A 14,078-nucleotide genomic window follows, 5' to 3' on the forward strand; every position below is an offset into this window, starting at 1 on the left:
TTTGGATTTTGTGTAACAATTGTGGCATCCCCAGCTTAGTACTCCGGGCAGTCTTGAAGTTTATCCATATACATAATGCATGCATAAAGCATGCATATGTGTTATGAACATATTCTATGTGTTATCGGCTGTGTTTATGGGTAATGGAAAACAGTTGAGCGGCTGCAGCCGTTAAAGCTCCCTTATTAGGCAACAGCTGTGCAAGAACCTCCAAAGTTTCAATAGTATCTGCCACAGCTTTATACATACCTTTTTCTTTCGTAGCATTCTCATATACCTTGATACAATGTTGAAAGGTCTTCTTTGCTACGGGCATGTTTTTCTTAGCAAAGACGCTGTTGATGAACTTTTCAAACGATAAGGGCACTGCAACTGGGCCAATACTCTTAGCTAAATCTTCATTCTTATACTCAGGAGTGATGAACGTAACTGAATCGGGATCTTCTAGAAGGAATATTGAAGGGTCAAGCACAAGGTTCAATTCGTCATTGGCATTTCTCAGTGATGATGTCTCTCCATTAACTTCACCTATGAACTCCACACAATCATCTTCATGATGTTCAAGTTCAAGCGGTTTCTTGGGATTGACGACCAATTCTGTACTCTTATCATCGAGTCTTTCACTATTATCATCATTATTATTATTCTTATTGTTAGTACTGCTGCTGTTGCTTTCTTCGTGTAATCGTAGAAGCAAGTTGATGATGTCCCGTCTCATACTATTCCGTTCGGAACTATTAAAGAACTTATCAGCATCTCTTCTACTCCTTGCAGCCCGACTCTTATGCCATAGCTTTTCACATTCAGTTGTATCTTCAAGCCATCTCTTGATATTGTAGATCACATGGATTCCACAATCATTGAAGTTGTTCTGTCTGGGGACTTTAACATTAAGTAATCGGATATCGTCTTTGGATACTTTAATCGAATACTTGTCTTCACAGTATCCAATAAGAAAGCCCTTTAATGCCTTACTAATAGATGGATGACTATGGCCCAAAGAATCAAAGATGAAAACCTCTATTTTCGATCCAATATTCCCCTTTGATCCTTCGGAAGAACTTTCTGTGGTTGTCGTCGTCGTTGTCGATGATGATAATGATTTCATTGCTTCATCGTCATCAACATCATCATCATCATCAACCTTGAACTTGGCATTCCACACATATTGCAGTACTCCCTTGATAATACACCCGTACCAATGCATATGCTCGTTAATAGGAATAATACCATAGGTGTATCTTCCCAAATCCACTTTCATCAACCATCTCTTTACATTCTCGTAGTAGGGAGGATCGCTGTGTAGGGTTTTCCCCTGGGTCAACTTTTGAAAGAAAAAGGAATTGAAGGCATAAATTGCATGTGGTTTCACCATTCGTTTCTCTACAGCTTGTTCCACTTCATAATTGATGCAAAAGTCGATGATAGTATCGTTAATCCAATCATTATTGTAAAGAGTTTTGAAGTCATTTTTGTTGATATGAAACGTATGTTTATCTTTGAAAGTATATTGCAATGGAGGATCAAAAGGTGCTGGACTCTCCCAAACTGGACTTATAGATGGTTTCCGTACTGGTGTTCTGTATGCTCTTGTTTTAATGGGTGATGATAAGTCTGCAATGTTACCTGATCTTGTGACTCGATGACTCAAGTCTGGTGAAATGATGGAACTATCAGCAATAGAACTATCAGCAATAGAGGTATGGGAAACAAAACGATTAACCATCTCGGGAGTCAGATACTCAGCAGTAATGGTGGTGGCACTGTTCCGGGTGATACTATTCCTGGTGCCATTCCTTCTATTACTTTGTTCTGGTGTGCCATTTGATTTCTTGAACTCATCAACAAAAGTATTATACAGCGAATTGATATCATGATTCAGTTGCTTCATAGAATTGGCTCTCCATAGCTTATTCCTTCTGAAATAACTATGAAGATGAGTATTAGAACCATTGAAATTAACCAATATGGCTCCATCGGTACGTTTGATTGGTTTAATCAAAAGTAGACTATCACCAAAGTCCATACTGTCAAGCTTAAGTAGTCGATTAACCACCAATTCATGGATGATTTTTGAATCGTTCTTGAAGAAGATGAACTTGTCGTTCTCGCTAACATTCAACGTAAGATCATCACCATAGATGACTTCATTGTCATGAGAATGTCGGACAGCAAGGATGCTAACATTAAGTCGTGGAGGTCTATGCAACTCATTTAGTTGTCCCTGGGAGGGATCCAACTTTTGGAATGACTCTTTGACGTAGAAGATATTACTACCATTCGCATTGTCTTCCTTCGGTATCCACTTGACAGGCAGCGATGGCACCAGTACTTTAGAATGCAGTGTAGGGGATGAGTTTATTATGAGTTGTTTCTTTGAAGTTGACGAAGCTATCTTTCCGTTCCCCAGTAGTGATACATGAAACACTGGGGTCAGTTTCCTTCTTTTGATGTCTTCATCACCTACTTTATCATCTTCATGATCATCAGCAGCATTTAATGAGTCTATGTTTCTTCTGATTCTACTGGCTCGTTCAAGCTTCTCACCAAGCGAAGTTGGGGATTCAACCCTTGATCTGGAAGGTGAGCTGCTGGTGTTGGTGGTGAAGTCGTCAGAATTGTATATCGTATTGGTGACTCTGAAAGCACTGCCTATATTGCTTGAGGAATGGATCTGCTTCTTCCGTAGACTTGACATCGTCTTGTCTCTTAGTGTTTTCCGATGGTTTCCCATTGCATCTCATAAACTGATATTGTTATGTGTACGGTGCTAGGTGTAATGGTCTATGTGAAGGCAGGGATAAGGATGGTGATAGTCTATGACTGGTATTGTTTCAAGACGATTGTTTATACCAATTGTATGCCGTCTGTAGGTACCAATGAGTTTGATCTCTTAGACCGCTTTAATGTGTGTCACCACCAAAATAGTATGGAGTAGTACTGTGATAAAGCGGATAGATGTACAACTGTCAGATACAGGTACAGGGTAGATAAGTATAGGCGAGTATGGAGACGGCAAGTATGGAGATGAGTATAGATGAGTATGAATAAACAAAGACAGTATTAATGGTGATGATGGTGATGATTAGTTTTAGGTTGTTAGAGCACCTGATTCTGGTCAGTTTTCCTCAGCTTGATGCAGTTTAGAGGTAAAAGTGCACTAGATCATAGAATTTATATAGCGAGAACGGAATACGGCTTTAGTACTGTAGAGAGTGGCATGGGTGTAATGAGAATAGTAAGAACAAAGAGAGTCGTATGAGAGCAACGAGTGTCGTATGAGAGTAACGTGAGTCGTATGAGAGTAACGAGAGTCGTATGGGTGTAACGAGCTAGTACACCGCTTTCCTTGACCATAAATGTATTGCGAACGCAAAGAATGAAGCCATGGATTAAACGGATAGAATGCCGTCTTAGATTGAGCAACCTATACGTATATTAAACGTATTAAGAACATACAATGTCTGAAGTAACATGAGCTTCTGCCATGAACATGGTGATATAGTGTATCGCACTTGTAGTGAGTTTAGTATACTTCAACTCATCACGTGACTTTGATGGGCGAAAATTAAGTGGCAACAAATCAACGACTTTAAACGTTAACCACCAAATATACCACCATCAATCAACAATCATGGGACAAGGACCATCGGGGATGCCTGGAAACGGCAATGATCCCTCCAAGAAGCCTAACGACAAGAAGAAAGAAAAACCAAAGTACGAACCTCCAGTGGAAAGTAAGTTTGGTAAGAAACGGAGAAAGGGACCCGATACCGCAGTCAAATTACCTTCTGTTTACCCAAATACAAGATGTAAATTGAAATTGTTGAAATTAGAAAGAATCAAGGATCATTTGTTGTTGGAGGAAGAGTTTGTGACCAATCAAGAAGCATTCCAACCCACTGAACAACGACAAGCTGAGGAACGAGAAAAAGTAGATGAATTAAGAGGGTACCCCATGTCAATTGGGACTTTAGAAGAAATTGTTGATGATGATCATGCAATTGTTTCATCAACTTCAGGTAGTGAATATTATGTTAGTATTATGTCATTTGTTGATAAAGGATTATTAGAACCTGGATGTTCAGTATTATTACATCAAAAAACAGTGGCAATCGTTGGGGTATTACAAGATGATGCTGATCCAATGGTAAGTGTTATGAAATTAGATAAATCTCCAACAGAATCTTATGCTGATATTGGAGGTTTGGAATCACAAATTCAAGAGATCAAAGAAGCTGTTGAATTACCTTTAACTCATCCTGAATTGTATGAAGAAATGGGTATTAAACCTCCTAAGGGTGTTATATTGTACGGTGCTCCAGGTACAGGGAAAACCTTATTGGCCAAAGCGGTTGCCAATCAAACCAGTGCAACTTTCTTAAGAATTGTTGGATCAGAATTGATTCAAAAGTATCTTGGTGATGGTCCACGATTATGTCGACAAATCTTTCAAATTGCTGCAGAACATGCCCCTTCCATTGTATTTATTGATGAAATCGATGCAATTGGTACCAAGAGATATGAATCTACCAGTGGAGGTGAAAAGGAAATACAAAGAACCATGTTGGAGTTATTAAATCAATTGGATGGGTTTGATGATCGTGGTGATATTAAAGTTATTATGGCCACCAATAAGATTGAGTCTTTAGATCCTGCTTTGATTAGACCTGGTAGAATTGATAGAAAGATCTTGTTTGAAAATCCTGATGCTAATACAAAGAAAAAGATTTTAGGAATTCATACTTCCAAAATGAGCTTAGCAGATGATGTTAAATTAGATGAATTGGTCACCTCTAAAGATGATTTAAGTGGTGCTGATATTAAGGCCATGTGTACCGAAGCAGGTTTATTGGCATTAAGAGAAAGAAGAATGCAAGTCAAGATGGATGATTTCAAACAAGCTAAAGAAAGAGTATTGAAAAACAAAGTCGAGGAGAATTTAGAAGGATTATATTTATAATACTTATTTCAGTTTAATCTCTATTTTGGTTATTGAGGATTCTTAAGATTGCAAGGAATAAGTTGATAATATCCAAATATAAGGAGATTGTAGCAATGACTTCATCATCCAAATGAGCCGTTTTCATAATCTTTTGAGTATCAATAACAATATAAATAGTAAAGATAACTGCCGAAACTCCAGCATAAATCAATTCAACAGTCGATGTATTACCCGGTAAAAACATTGCAACGAATCCAAAACAAATTAACATCCAAAGAGCCATTGAAAGTCCTCCTTCCCAAGAAATGAAATCATATTTAGTTTGGAAAGCAAATAACGTTAATCCAATAAATATAACAAATGTTAACAATACCGCTTGTATAACAATATTAGTATCAAATAAAACGGTGCACAACCCAACAGAGTAACTCTCACAAAGGGTGAACCCCCCTAAAAGAATGAGATTCGTTGGATATGACCTCGATTTGAACCAGGTGGCAATTAAAAACCCAAAAGTACCCACAATCAGTAAATAGTAAAGCCAAATGTTGTTCAAACACCAAGTTTGAATTCCCTTGTTGGAGTTGATAATGAACCCCACAATTACCGTAACGGCAAGTTGAACTGAAAGAAGAGAATAAACCTTTCTTATGAACAATTGACGGAGTGGGAGCTCACAACTGGCCACATCAACTGAATATTTAAAGTCATCCGGTAAATCGTCACCAAACATTCTTTCCCCAGATGACGTTCCTTGTTGGGGAGCGGCATCCTCATAGGCTGGAGGTGCATTTGCTGCTGAACTCATTCTGGCCAATCAGTTTGTTGTTATGTTAATTCAGTATTTCACTGGAAGCGGAAGGTAATGGCGAATACAAGTATAGCTAGATTGAATAGCAATGGAATGAATAGAGTTTAGTTAAAAGTAGCGGGGGCAGTGGCATTTATCATTCACCAAATTTTTACTACCCTTAAAGCACTGTACACAGGGCGCTACCACAAAGGCATTCCGTCCATTTGATTGCTTATTATGGAAGGTTCAAGAAACATGCATTACTAGACTTGATTATTGACTGACTGGCTTTCTATGATGGGACCGGAGGAACTTCAGAGACTCCTTTGGTACATAAGCGTAAAACAACCGTGTCTCTGAACACAACTCGTTTCCGACAAAGAGGACAAAGCCCAGCACCATGGGACCCACTGGAAACTTGTCCTCTTGCAGCAGATGATGAGATGGATTGTTTGATACACTCTAAACAGAACAAATGACCACAGGAAGTCACTGTTGGGAAGTTAGGGGACTCAAAGCAAATAGGACAAGTGACTTGATTAAGTTTTTCAACTTGCTGTTGATGCTTATGGGAGATTAAAGACTCTGTATTCTTTCTAAACTCCAATATCTCCAAATCGTCATCATCGTCATCATCATAATCTTCATCCTCATTTTCCACGTCTGAGTCAACCGTTTCAACTGGTGTATGCGAATGGGTTGTAGGAGAACTGTTTTGGGATTGAGCCTGAGCCCGACGTACTAGTCGTCTTCTTCTTATAGGCAGTGAAGAAGTAGTGATAACCTCTTCAACTGCATCATCTTCTATATCTGATAGGTCAGAAGACGAAGAAAGTTCTATTACTTCTGCATCCATAGTTGACTACTGTGAATGATAGTAGCGAGCATTGGATTACTATTTGAGTTGCTTTGCTTGGGTGTAAACGGCGCTACCAGACATGTCGGAAGCCACCCAGGAAGCCTCCGCTTACTATATAGTGCAATGTATTGTACAATGCTTAATAATAAGTGGGGCACGTAATGGCTGCAACATACACTTACATAATTTGAAACCATAAACCTGTGATTTGTTATATCCGCCTGATACTTAGCCCGTTTTCAAATATCTTAACCCCACCTTCTATGACGAAACGAGTAATAAATATCATTAACATGGGCCCCTTACCTCAGCCCTTATCTTAGCATCATCTCATCTCCATTGTCTTTGTGCCATGACCCAATGGAATTCCTATGCATCATGGTAACAATTTTCCGGGGCACCGGTTCGATTCGTGACTTCGTTGGCACAAAAACAAACAATAACCGCAGGCATTTGTGTCATTTTCACCGAGGTCAACATACAACTAAACATTTTATATATAAGCAGAAATATATTGCTTCCTTTCAAACACATCGCATACTGTAAATATAATACGTGTAATATTCTTACAGGTCCTATTCCATCTATTAAAGATCTAGTATTATGTCTAGTACCAATAATCATGGTAATCCATTAGTGGTACTGATTCCTTATTCCTTCCCAAGTAATAGTGAATATCCTACGGAGGTTCTAGCCAATAGGTTTCAAGCTTGGAGATCCATCATTAAGGAATTGGTTACCTATTTCAAAGATTACGCCTCTGTTCAAGAGGAGATTGTTCGACAACAATTACGACTTCAACAAGCCGTATCGAATACTACCATTCCTACTTTGCTGGTAAATCCAGGGTCTGGGTCCGGAGGATCTGGTTCCAAGGGGTTAGGGATTTCATCACGCCATTCTCAATCAAACAATAATAATTCCTCAGATTATGAAAGTATCCCAATTGATTGGTTCTTTTTACCTGTGGGCAACGGGTCTATTCAAGATTTAGGTTCGATTCTTAACAAGTATCATCTGAAGAATTTCAATACTAGTTCCAAAACTCTTAAGGATTTGAATGGGATAATTATTCCTAAATTAGAAGAGTTACGTCGTGATTTAATGGTGAAAATAAAAGAAATTAAAGATTTACACAATGATTTTAAAAATAATTTGGGTAAAGAATTGGTTGAAACAAAACATTTATTACAATTATATGAATCTTCTTTAACTGGGAAATTTACTATTAGATCCGATAACAATCATCATGGTCATGGTCATGATGATTCATCAAATGCCACTGAAGGTAAAAATGATCCATTTTTGGTTAAAATCAAATTAGAACGTCAATTGAAAAAGCAAATTGTTGAAGAAAATGATTTATATGAAGCTTATGCTAATTTACAAACTGCTGGAAGTAAATTAGAATCAATTGTGGTTTTAGAAATTCAAAATTACTTATCAATGTTTTTAAATCTTGTGGGTTCCGAAAAGAATATTTTTAATGAGTATTTGGTACCAAATATTACAAATGGTTTTCTTTCTAAGGAACCAAACTTTGAATGGGATTCATTTATTGCAAGACATTCACCTGGAGGTTCTGAAATCCCACCTTCTACAACTTCTTCCACATCTGTTAGTGGACCTCAAGGTAGATTTATTGATTTAACTTTCCCAGTTAGAAAGGCTTCAGAATTACAAGTTCCAGGTTTAAATTCTCCTCAAACTTTACTGATTAAAGAAGGTACATTGGAACGTAAATCCAAATATTTAAAATCTTATTCAAGTGGATATTATGTGCTAACTGCTAATTTCTTTCATGAATTCAAAACTCCAGATAGGAAACGGGATTTAACTCCTTTAATGTCATTACCTTTAAGTCTGTGTACTGTTCAAGAAAACTCCAAAGACTCCCAATTTTCATTAATTACAAAGGCTAATGGGATTTTAAATAAAGCTCATAAATGGGTTTTCAGAGCTTCAACCCAAGCAGATATGAAAGATTGGTTTACTCATTTGAAAGCATTGACTTCTTTGACATCAGCAACTGCAAGAGCGCAATATATTTACAATAACGTTGATAATAAATCGTTACATCCAATTTTATCTAATTCTAAGATAAGCAGATCTGCTTCAGTTATTTCCCAAGGTACAGCAACAAGTCCCCGATCAATTAATTCCGGTTCCATTGCTGCCAGAAGAGTCAAATCCCCTAATCATTTAGCTACCACAAACAGCAGTACTATCAATAGAAATTCTGCTGTTTTCCTTAAGAATGGAACAACTGCTGCATCTCATCGTACTAATGCAAGTGCTTCAGGAGTTGCTTCATCACCAAGGTTGGGGAACATGATAAACAGTGATGGGACTATAATCACCCCCATTGAGACCAAGAATCCACAATTATCAGAGAAAGGACAACCTGAAGAACCTGCTCAGTCACAAGCATCTCAGCATTCACAAGCACAAGCTCAACACGCACAAGCACAAGTACATACACAAGCACAAGCACAAGCACAAGCACAACAAGCACAACCATCAATTCCTTATGGAATACCGATGATGATGAATTATTCACCTCAAGGGCCTTATTATGTCAACAATACTTCCAATAATAATAACCCATCTCCTCAACCTCCACAATCTCAACAGTTTTATGATCCTGTTAGCCAACAAGTGTTCACCATTGTTCCACAGCAGAATGTTCCACCACAAGGTGATGGTACACAGAAGCAATTTTTGGCAGTTCCATCATCACCAGGGTCTCAATATGTTGGGTACTTTGAGAATAATACCACCAATAATAATAATGCTAACAACAACAACAACAATAATAACAATAACAACAATGGGAATGGACAGATTAATGGAGGGAAATACTATACCATGTTACCATTAAGTCGTACCACTTCAATGTCTAGTCATCCAGTTCCGGTATTGAACCAATCAGTGATGTACCATAATGAACCAAGAGAAAAACCTGATGGAGGACGACCAATGGTTAATGGTGAACATGAAGATAGTGATGTTGAGAGTTTACCAACACCCAAATACGTTGATTAATATAATACAATTATAACTTGTTCAATTACTCTACTCTTATTTCTTCTTTCAATATGTAGTATTAAGCATATACAAAAGTAATGATTATGACATAAACTTAGACAACAACACCAGAGTTAGAAGCAATTCTGGGCCACAAGTCAGCACATTCCTTAGCAACTGGACCAGTGATGGCAGAACCCTTCATTTCACCCTTAGGGTTAACGATGACACCAGCATTGTCTTCAAAGTACAAGAAAGTACCATCCTTTCTTCTCCATGGCTTGGATTGTCTAATGACAATAGCAGGCCAAACCTTCTTTCTCAATTCTGGCTTACCCTTCTTAACAGTGGCCATGACCATATCACCAGCAGAAGCAGCTGGCAATCTGTTCAAACGAGCACCGAAACCCTTGACAGCTAAAATGTATAAGTTTCTAGCACCAGAGTTGTCAGCACAGTTCATGATGGCACCGGTTGGCAAAGCCAACGACATACGGAACTTGTTACCAGAAGCACCAGATCCAGACATTATGTATTGATGATGATGTTGATGATATAAAGAGAGGAGAAGCAAGAAATCGTTATAGGGTTTTTTCAATGATGAATTTGGTACTGAAAAAATTTTCAGACTGTGCGATATAGTTACACAAAAGACCCAGACAAATAGCGGTGCTACCAATTAATAAGTAAGTTATATGGTCGGTACACACCTTAAATGACGTTACCCGCACGTCAACAAGCTTAGGGTTCAACCCTGAACTGGCACGTGAAAACAACAGAATAAGTTTTCGTTTGTCTCTGACGTCAGATTTTGTAAAAGTTCCTTGAAATTAGCGAAACCGCGTTCCTTTATGCACGTCGCAATATCATGTTGTTGTTTACTTAAGACCCTATTGTCCCCAATAGATGACACCCTTATTGCCGGAGTACCAAAAATAGATTCCGAGGTGGGACCTTTGATCGTTGATTGAATCTAAATCTAAGAATACGGTAAATACACTACCACGACTGCAATAATAATAAAGAGTGAGATGGCCGTATGGGCTTTAATAAGGTCAGTCCCCTCTAAGGCCCGTGCCTAATAACCCATGAAGTAGTAGAAATAGTGATATATTTATATACTTAAGGAGGGGCCGTGCTAATGATAATATGAAGAAACAATAATAGTATTTCACAATGATAGATTAATAATCATAAAAACGACAGCAAGATATGTTGCAGCGTAGCGTAATGTAATGTAATGTTATTCAATGATATGATAATGATAATTTCCGAGTATGCGTTTGTTAATCCTGTAATGATTTGATTTAATTGACAACTTTCAAGCCTCCATTTGTTGCAAGGTCAGGTAAACTTCCATTACTTAATCTTCTCCGACCATATTCGGCATCTGGAGGCATCAAGCTTGGATCCAAATATCCAGGACTTACTCCTGCACTATCAAAAAGGAATTCTTCATTCAAAATTGATGAATTCCCCCCATTGGACAGTGAATGCTTAGATGTATTATGGTATGCACTTCTATTAGTATTGGAAGTACCACTTCTCCCTATGGAATCCAGTTTTTGACCCACGGCCATTCCAAGTCCTGCGGCAGCTGTAGCTCCTGCTGTCAGGTTATTTAAAAAGGGATTGGGGTTGATTTGGTAATCATTATCGAGATTATTTCTTGGAGCATTAAATGCATTATAAGGATGAGTAGATCTTGTTGCACCTCCTGCAGCACCGTCCATTTTTTCATTGTAAAGAACAGTATCGAAATCTGAATCATTATCATCAGAATGCTTCCGTCTCCACCAAAGGAAAAAAAGTACAAGACCAATAAGTAGACCTGCTCCAAGAACTGCACCAATGACTATACCAGCAATGGCACCACCAGACAATTTCTTTGATTTTGATTGACCTTTGGAAGTGGCTGTATTTGAAGTCTCTGCCGAATCAGAAGCAGAAGAAGGATGTACTGTTTCTGTGATTTCCACAACAGAGGCAGATTGAGAACCAGCACTGGCAGTAACCGTAGAAACGTAGGTAATGTACAGCGGGCTGCGAGAGTTGGAAGAAGACGAGGAGGAGGATGATGATGAGGAAGAGGAGGAAGTTTCTGATAAAGAAGAAGAAGAAGAAGAAGAAGAAGAAGGCGAAGTCTCTGATGAGGAGGTAGCAGATGATGAAGATGAAGATGACAGCTTTGATGAAGTTGATGACCTTGAAGTAGCTGTGGACGACAGCCGTGACGACGACGATGATGATAACACGGCTGTTTGAGCCCCACTATCAGCATAAATCAAAAAATAATCTTGTCCACCACAATTCTCTTTATTATAACCTTGACAAGGAATATCGCAAAAGGATGAGTCCACCTGTAACGAACTGGGGGGGACTTCAGACCCACACCAACAATCACCCCCGTCGATAAGAGCAGCCACTCCGTCAGATGAACATTTTTCAGTACAATGACTACTTGACTGGTAAGTATATGAATCGCCAAAGGTGTAAAGCGACTGTACTGATGATTTGGCAAAACAACCATACTCCGACATTTCACCGTGGGTCACCTTGGAAAGAATCCCCAATATTATTATTGATAATGCCAAGAATGAGCCGTTCATGATGTAAAACGAACGTTAAAAAAGGATCACTCAAATTGATAACGATCAAAACAGAGGTTCAGACTCTCAACAGACAATTTAAACAATCAACAATCAACACACAATGAGACAATTTTAGAGTCAGGGTCAAGTCAAAGTCAAAGTCAGAGCCAATAAGGAAAGTCAACGTTCAGACTCAAATGGATTTGGTGGTCCAACTGGGGTATATAAAATTATGATAGCTTGAAATTATTATTAGTTACGGAAAAGAAACGGTTCAAATGTATTTTGGTGGTTGAACCTTCCCTTAACAGACATTATGATGCTAACTGAAATTAGTTACCTACATTACTACACGGTGGTAGCGCGAAGTGCACTATGCAGGAGTCACGATTAGAGAATATAAATAAGCGAATAAGTGGATACACAAGTATATATACATTTATATATACATATATATATATGCATAGTTGACTCTGTTATTACAATGATTAAGTACGTATTCACGTACATATTCTGATATAATCAGATTCTGGACTAACTTTAGGCAAAGAGAAGCCACGCCTTTTATGAAATTCTCTAAGGTTCATAGTGATCTCATTCACGTTGATGTACTTTTGCAATGGAATGAATCCATATGCACTCCCAATGCACGTACCGAGAGTTGCTACCATTAGGATTATTCACTGCATGAACGTATTATTCACTACATGAACGTATACAAGTCACTATCACGTTCCAGAAACTACGCCAAAAAATAAACTAAATAAATATAGAGGGATATTATTATTATTATCGTTGTCGTGGGGTTAGCTATCGATTGTTAATGAGTGAAAGACAAGAGCTGGGAAGAGTACGTTGATTTTGTAACCAAATAACAACATATTCAGTTAAAACATCCCATATATATACAAAAACGGAGATACATCACGTGATCACACAGGCCAAGTAGTCACGTGGCAAAGTATCCCTCAAGCTAAAACTCAACTACACCCACGAACACTGTCTTACACAGTCGTACACAGTCTTACACAGTCGTACACTGTTTTATTCACCCATGACGACAGCTATAATAGCACAATACCAGAATCGAATAGATTCCCTCAAGGTCCCGTCGCTATACGATAATGACCCCTTAACCCTTTCACCGTATGTGTTCAAGCTAGAACTTACGACTATAAGGAGTGATCTTCTCAAGCTCATCAACTCCACCAAGACCCCTACACCACAGCTTCTCAAGTTGCTTAACATCCTAGAAGAGAAGGAATACGTTGTCAATAAGCAATGGCAACGTGTCCAGGAAGAATCTAAACAGGACGAAGTTAGTGGTGATGATACCAGTACAGATGACGTTATTAGTCATATCAAAGATGACACTGACACTAACCCTCTGGCCGACACCAATGAAACACTTCTATCGTTGAGGCAAAGACTCTTGTCAAAAGATAAATCCATTTTGGACGACCCCAAATCCACAGTTCGGACCAATGATTACCATGAATCGATTCAACAGGATATGTTTAATGAATTACTTGATTTGGCTCTGGTGTTGAAGTCCACTACGCTCAACTTCTCCAACGCCTTGATGGGTGAAGACAAAGACATGATCTCCGCCACCTCAAACCAATTGAGTGCCAATGCCGATACCATGGACCGAGTGGGATCCAATTTGAACAATTATGTTTCCAATAAACTGGGCTCAAAAATATCGCTATTCTGGATGATTAAAATCGCCCTAGTGTTGTTTGTGGTGTTTGTGTTTATCTTGATTATCGCCAAACTCTTGCCTTCTATGTGAATGTTGATGTCATTAAAATAACTAAAGAAAACTAAACGAAGTAAAGAACATAAAATGGGTATCTTAAA

General features: G+C 38.4%; 8 protein-coding genes across 8 annotated transcripts; 3 read left to right on the forward strand and 5 right to left on the reverse strand.

Annotated features, from left to right (window-relative positions):
* Nucleotides 1-121: 121 nt before the first annotated feature.
* ULP3 (SUMO protease) lies at nucleotides 122-2,744 on the reverse strand (the record flags this gene model as incomplete). The annotated part of the gene is made up of 2 exons (XM_043194713.1): nucleotides 122-2,588; nucleotides 2,650-2,744. The coding sequence occupies 2 exons, from the start codon at nucleotides 2,742-2,744 to the stop codon at nucleotides 122-124; spliced, it is 2,562 nt and encodes an 853-aa protein (XP_043050464.1).
* Nucleotides 2,745-3,634: 890 nt separating this feature from the next.
* Nucleotides 3,635-4,963, forward strand: RPT2 (proteasome regulatory particle base subunit; the record flags this gene model as incomplete). The annotated part of the gene is made up of 1 exon (XM_043194714.1): nucleotides 3,635-4,963. The coding sequence occupies one exon, from the start codon at nucleotides 3,635-3,637 to the stop codon at nucleotides 4,961-4,963; it is 1,329 nt and encodes a 442-aa protein (XP_043050465.1).
* Nucleotides 4,964-4,976: 13 nt separating this feature from the next.
* On the reverse strand, nucleotides 4,977-5,753 carry KQ657_004027 (uncharacterized protein; the record flags this gene model as incomplete). The annotated part of the gene is made up of 1 exon (XM_043194715.1): nucleotides 4,977-5,753. The coding sequence occupies one exon, from the start codon at nucleotides 5,751-5,753 to the stop codon at nucleotides 4,977-4,979; it is 777 nt and encodes a 258-aa protein (XP_043050466.1).
* Nucleotides 5,754-6,030: 277 nt separating this feature from the next.
* On the reverse strand, nucleotides 6,031-6,594 carry KQ657_004028 (SUMO-targeted ubiquitin ligase complex subunit; the record flags this gene model as incomplete). Its single annotated transcript, XM_043194716.1, has 1 exon — nucleotides 6,031-6,594. One exon carries the CDS (start codon nucleotides 6,592-6,594, stop codon nucleotides 6,031-6,033), a length of 564 nt encoding a protein of 187 aa, XP_043050467.1.
* Nucleotides 6,595-7,200: 606 nt separating this feature from the next.
* KQ657_004029 (uncharacterized protein) lies at nucleotides 7,201-9,642 on the forward strand (the record flags this gene model as incomplete). The annotated part of the gene is made up of 1 exon (XM_043194717.1): nucleotides 7,201-9,642. The coding sequence occupies one exon, from the start codon at nucleotides 7,201-7,203 to the stop codon at nucleotides 9,640-9,642; it is 2,442 nt and encodes an 813-aa protein (XP_043050468.1).
* Nucleotides 9,643-9,739: 97 nt separating this feature from the next.
* On the reverse strand, nucleotides 9,740-10,153 carry RPL23A (60S ribosomal protein uL14; the record flags this gene model as incomplete). The annotated part of the gene is made up of 1 exon (XM_043194718.1): nucleotides 9,740-10,153. The coding sequence occupies one exon, from the start codon at nucleotides 10,151-10,153 to the stop codon at nucleotides 9,740-9,742; it is 414 nt and encodes a 137-aa protein (XP_043050469.1).
* Nucleotides 10,154-10,931: 778 nt separating this feature from the next.
* WSC2 (Wsc2p) lies at nucleotides 10,932-12,164 on the reverse strand (the record flags this gene model as incomplete). The annotated part of the gene is made up of 2 exons (XM_043194719.1): nucleotides 10,932-12,084; nucleotides 12,157-12,164. The coding sequence occupies 2 exons, from the start codon at nucleotides 12,162-12,164 to the stop codon at nucleotides 10,932-10,934; spliced, it is 1,161 nt and encodes a 386-aa protein (XP_043050470.1).
* A 535-nt stretch (nucleotides 12,165-12,699) lies between these two features.
* Nucleotides 12,700-14,010, forward strand: KQ657_004032 (SNAP receptor; the record flags this gene model as incomplete). The annotated part of the gene is made up of 2 exons (XM_043194720.1): nucleotides 12,700-12,707; nucleotides 13,395-14,010. 2 exons carry the CDS (start codon nucleotides 12,700-12,702, stop codon nucleotides 14,008-14,010), a joined length of 624 nt encoding a protein of 207 aa, XP_043050471.1.
* Nucleotides 14,011-14,078: the final 68 nt, after the last annotated feature.

This window comes from Scheffersomyces spartinae (genome assembly GCF_019049425.1).
Source record: "Scheffersomyces spartinae strain ARV_011 chromosome Unknown scaffold_5, whole genome shotgun sequence".
Taxonomy (NCBI): Eukaryota; Fungi; Ascomycota; class Pichiomycetes; order Serinales; family Debaryomycetaceae; genus Lizanozyma; species Lizanozyma spartinae.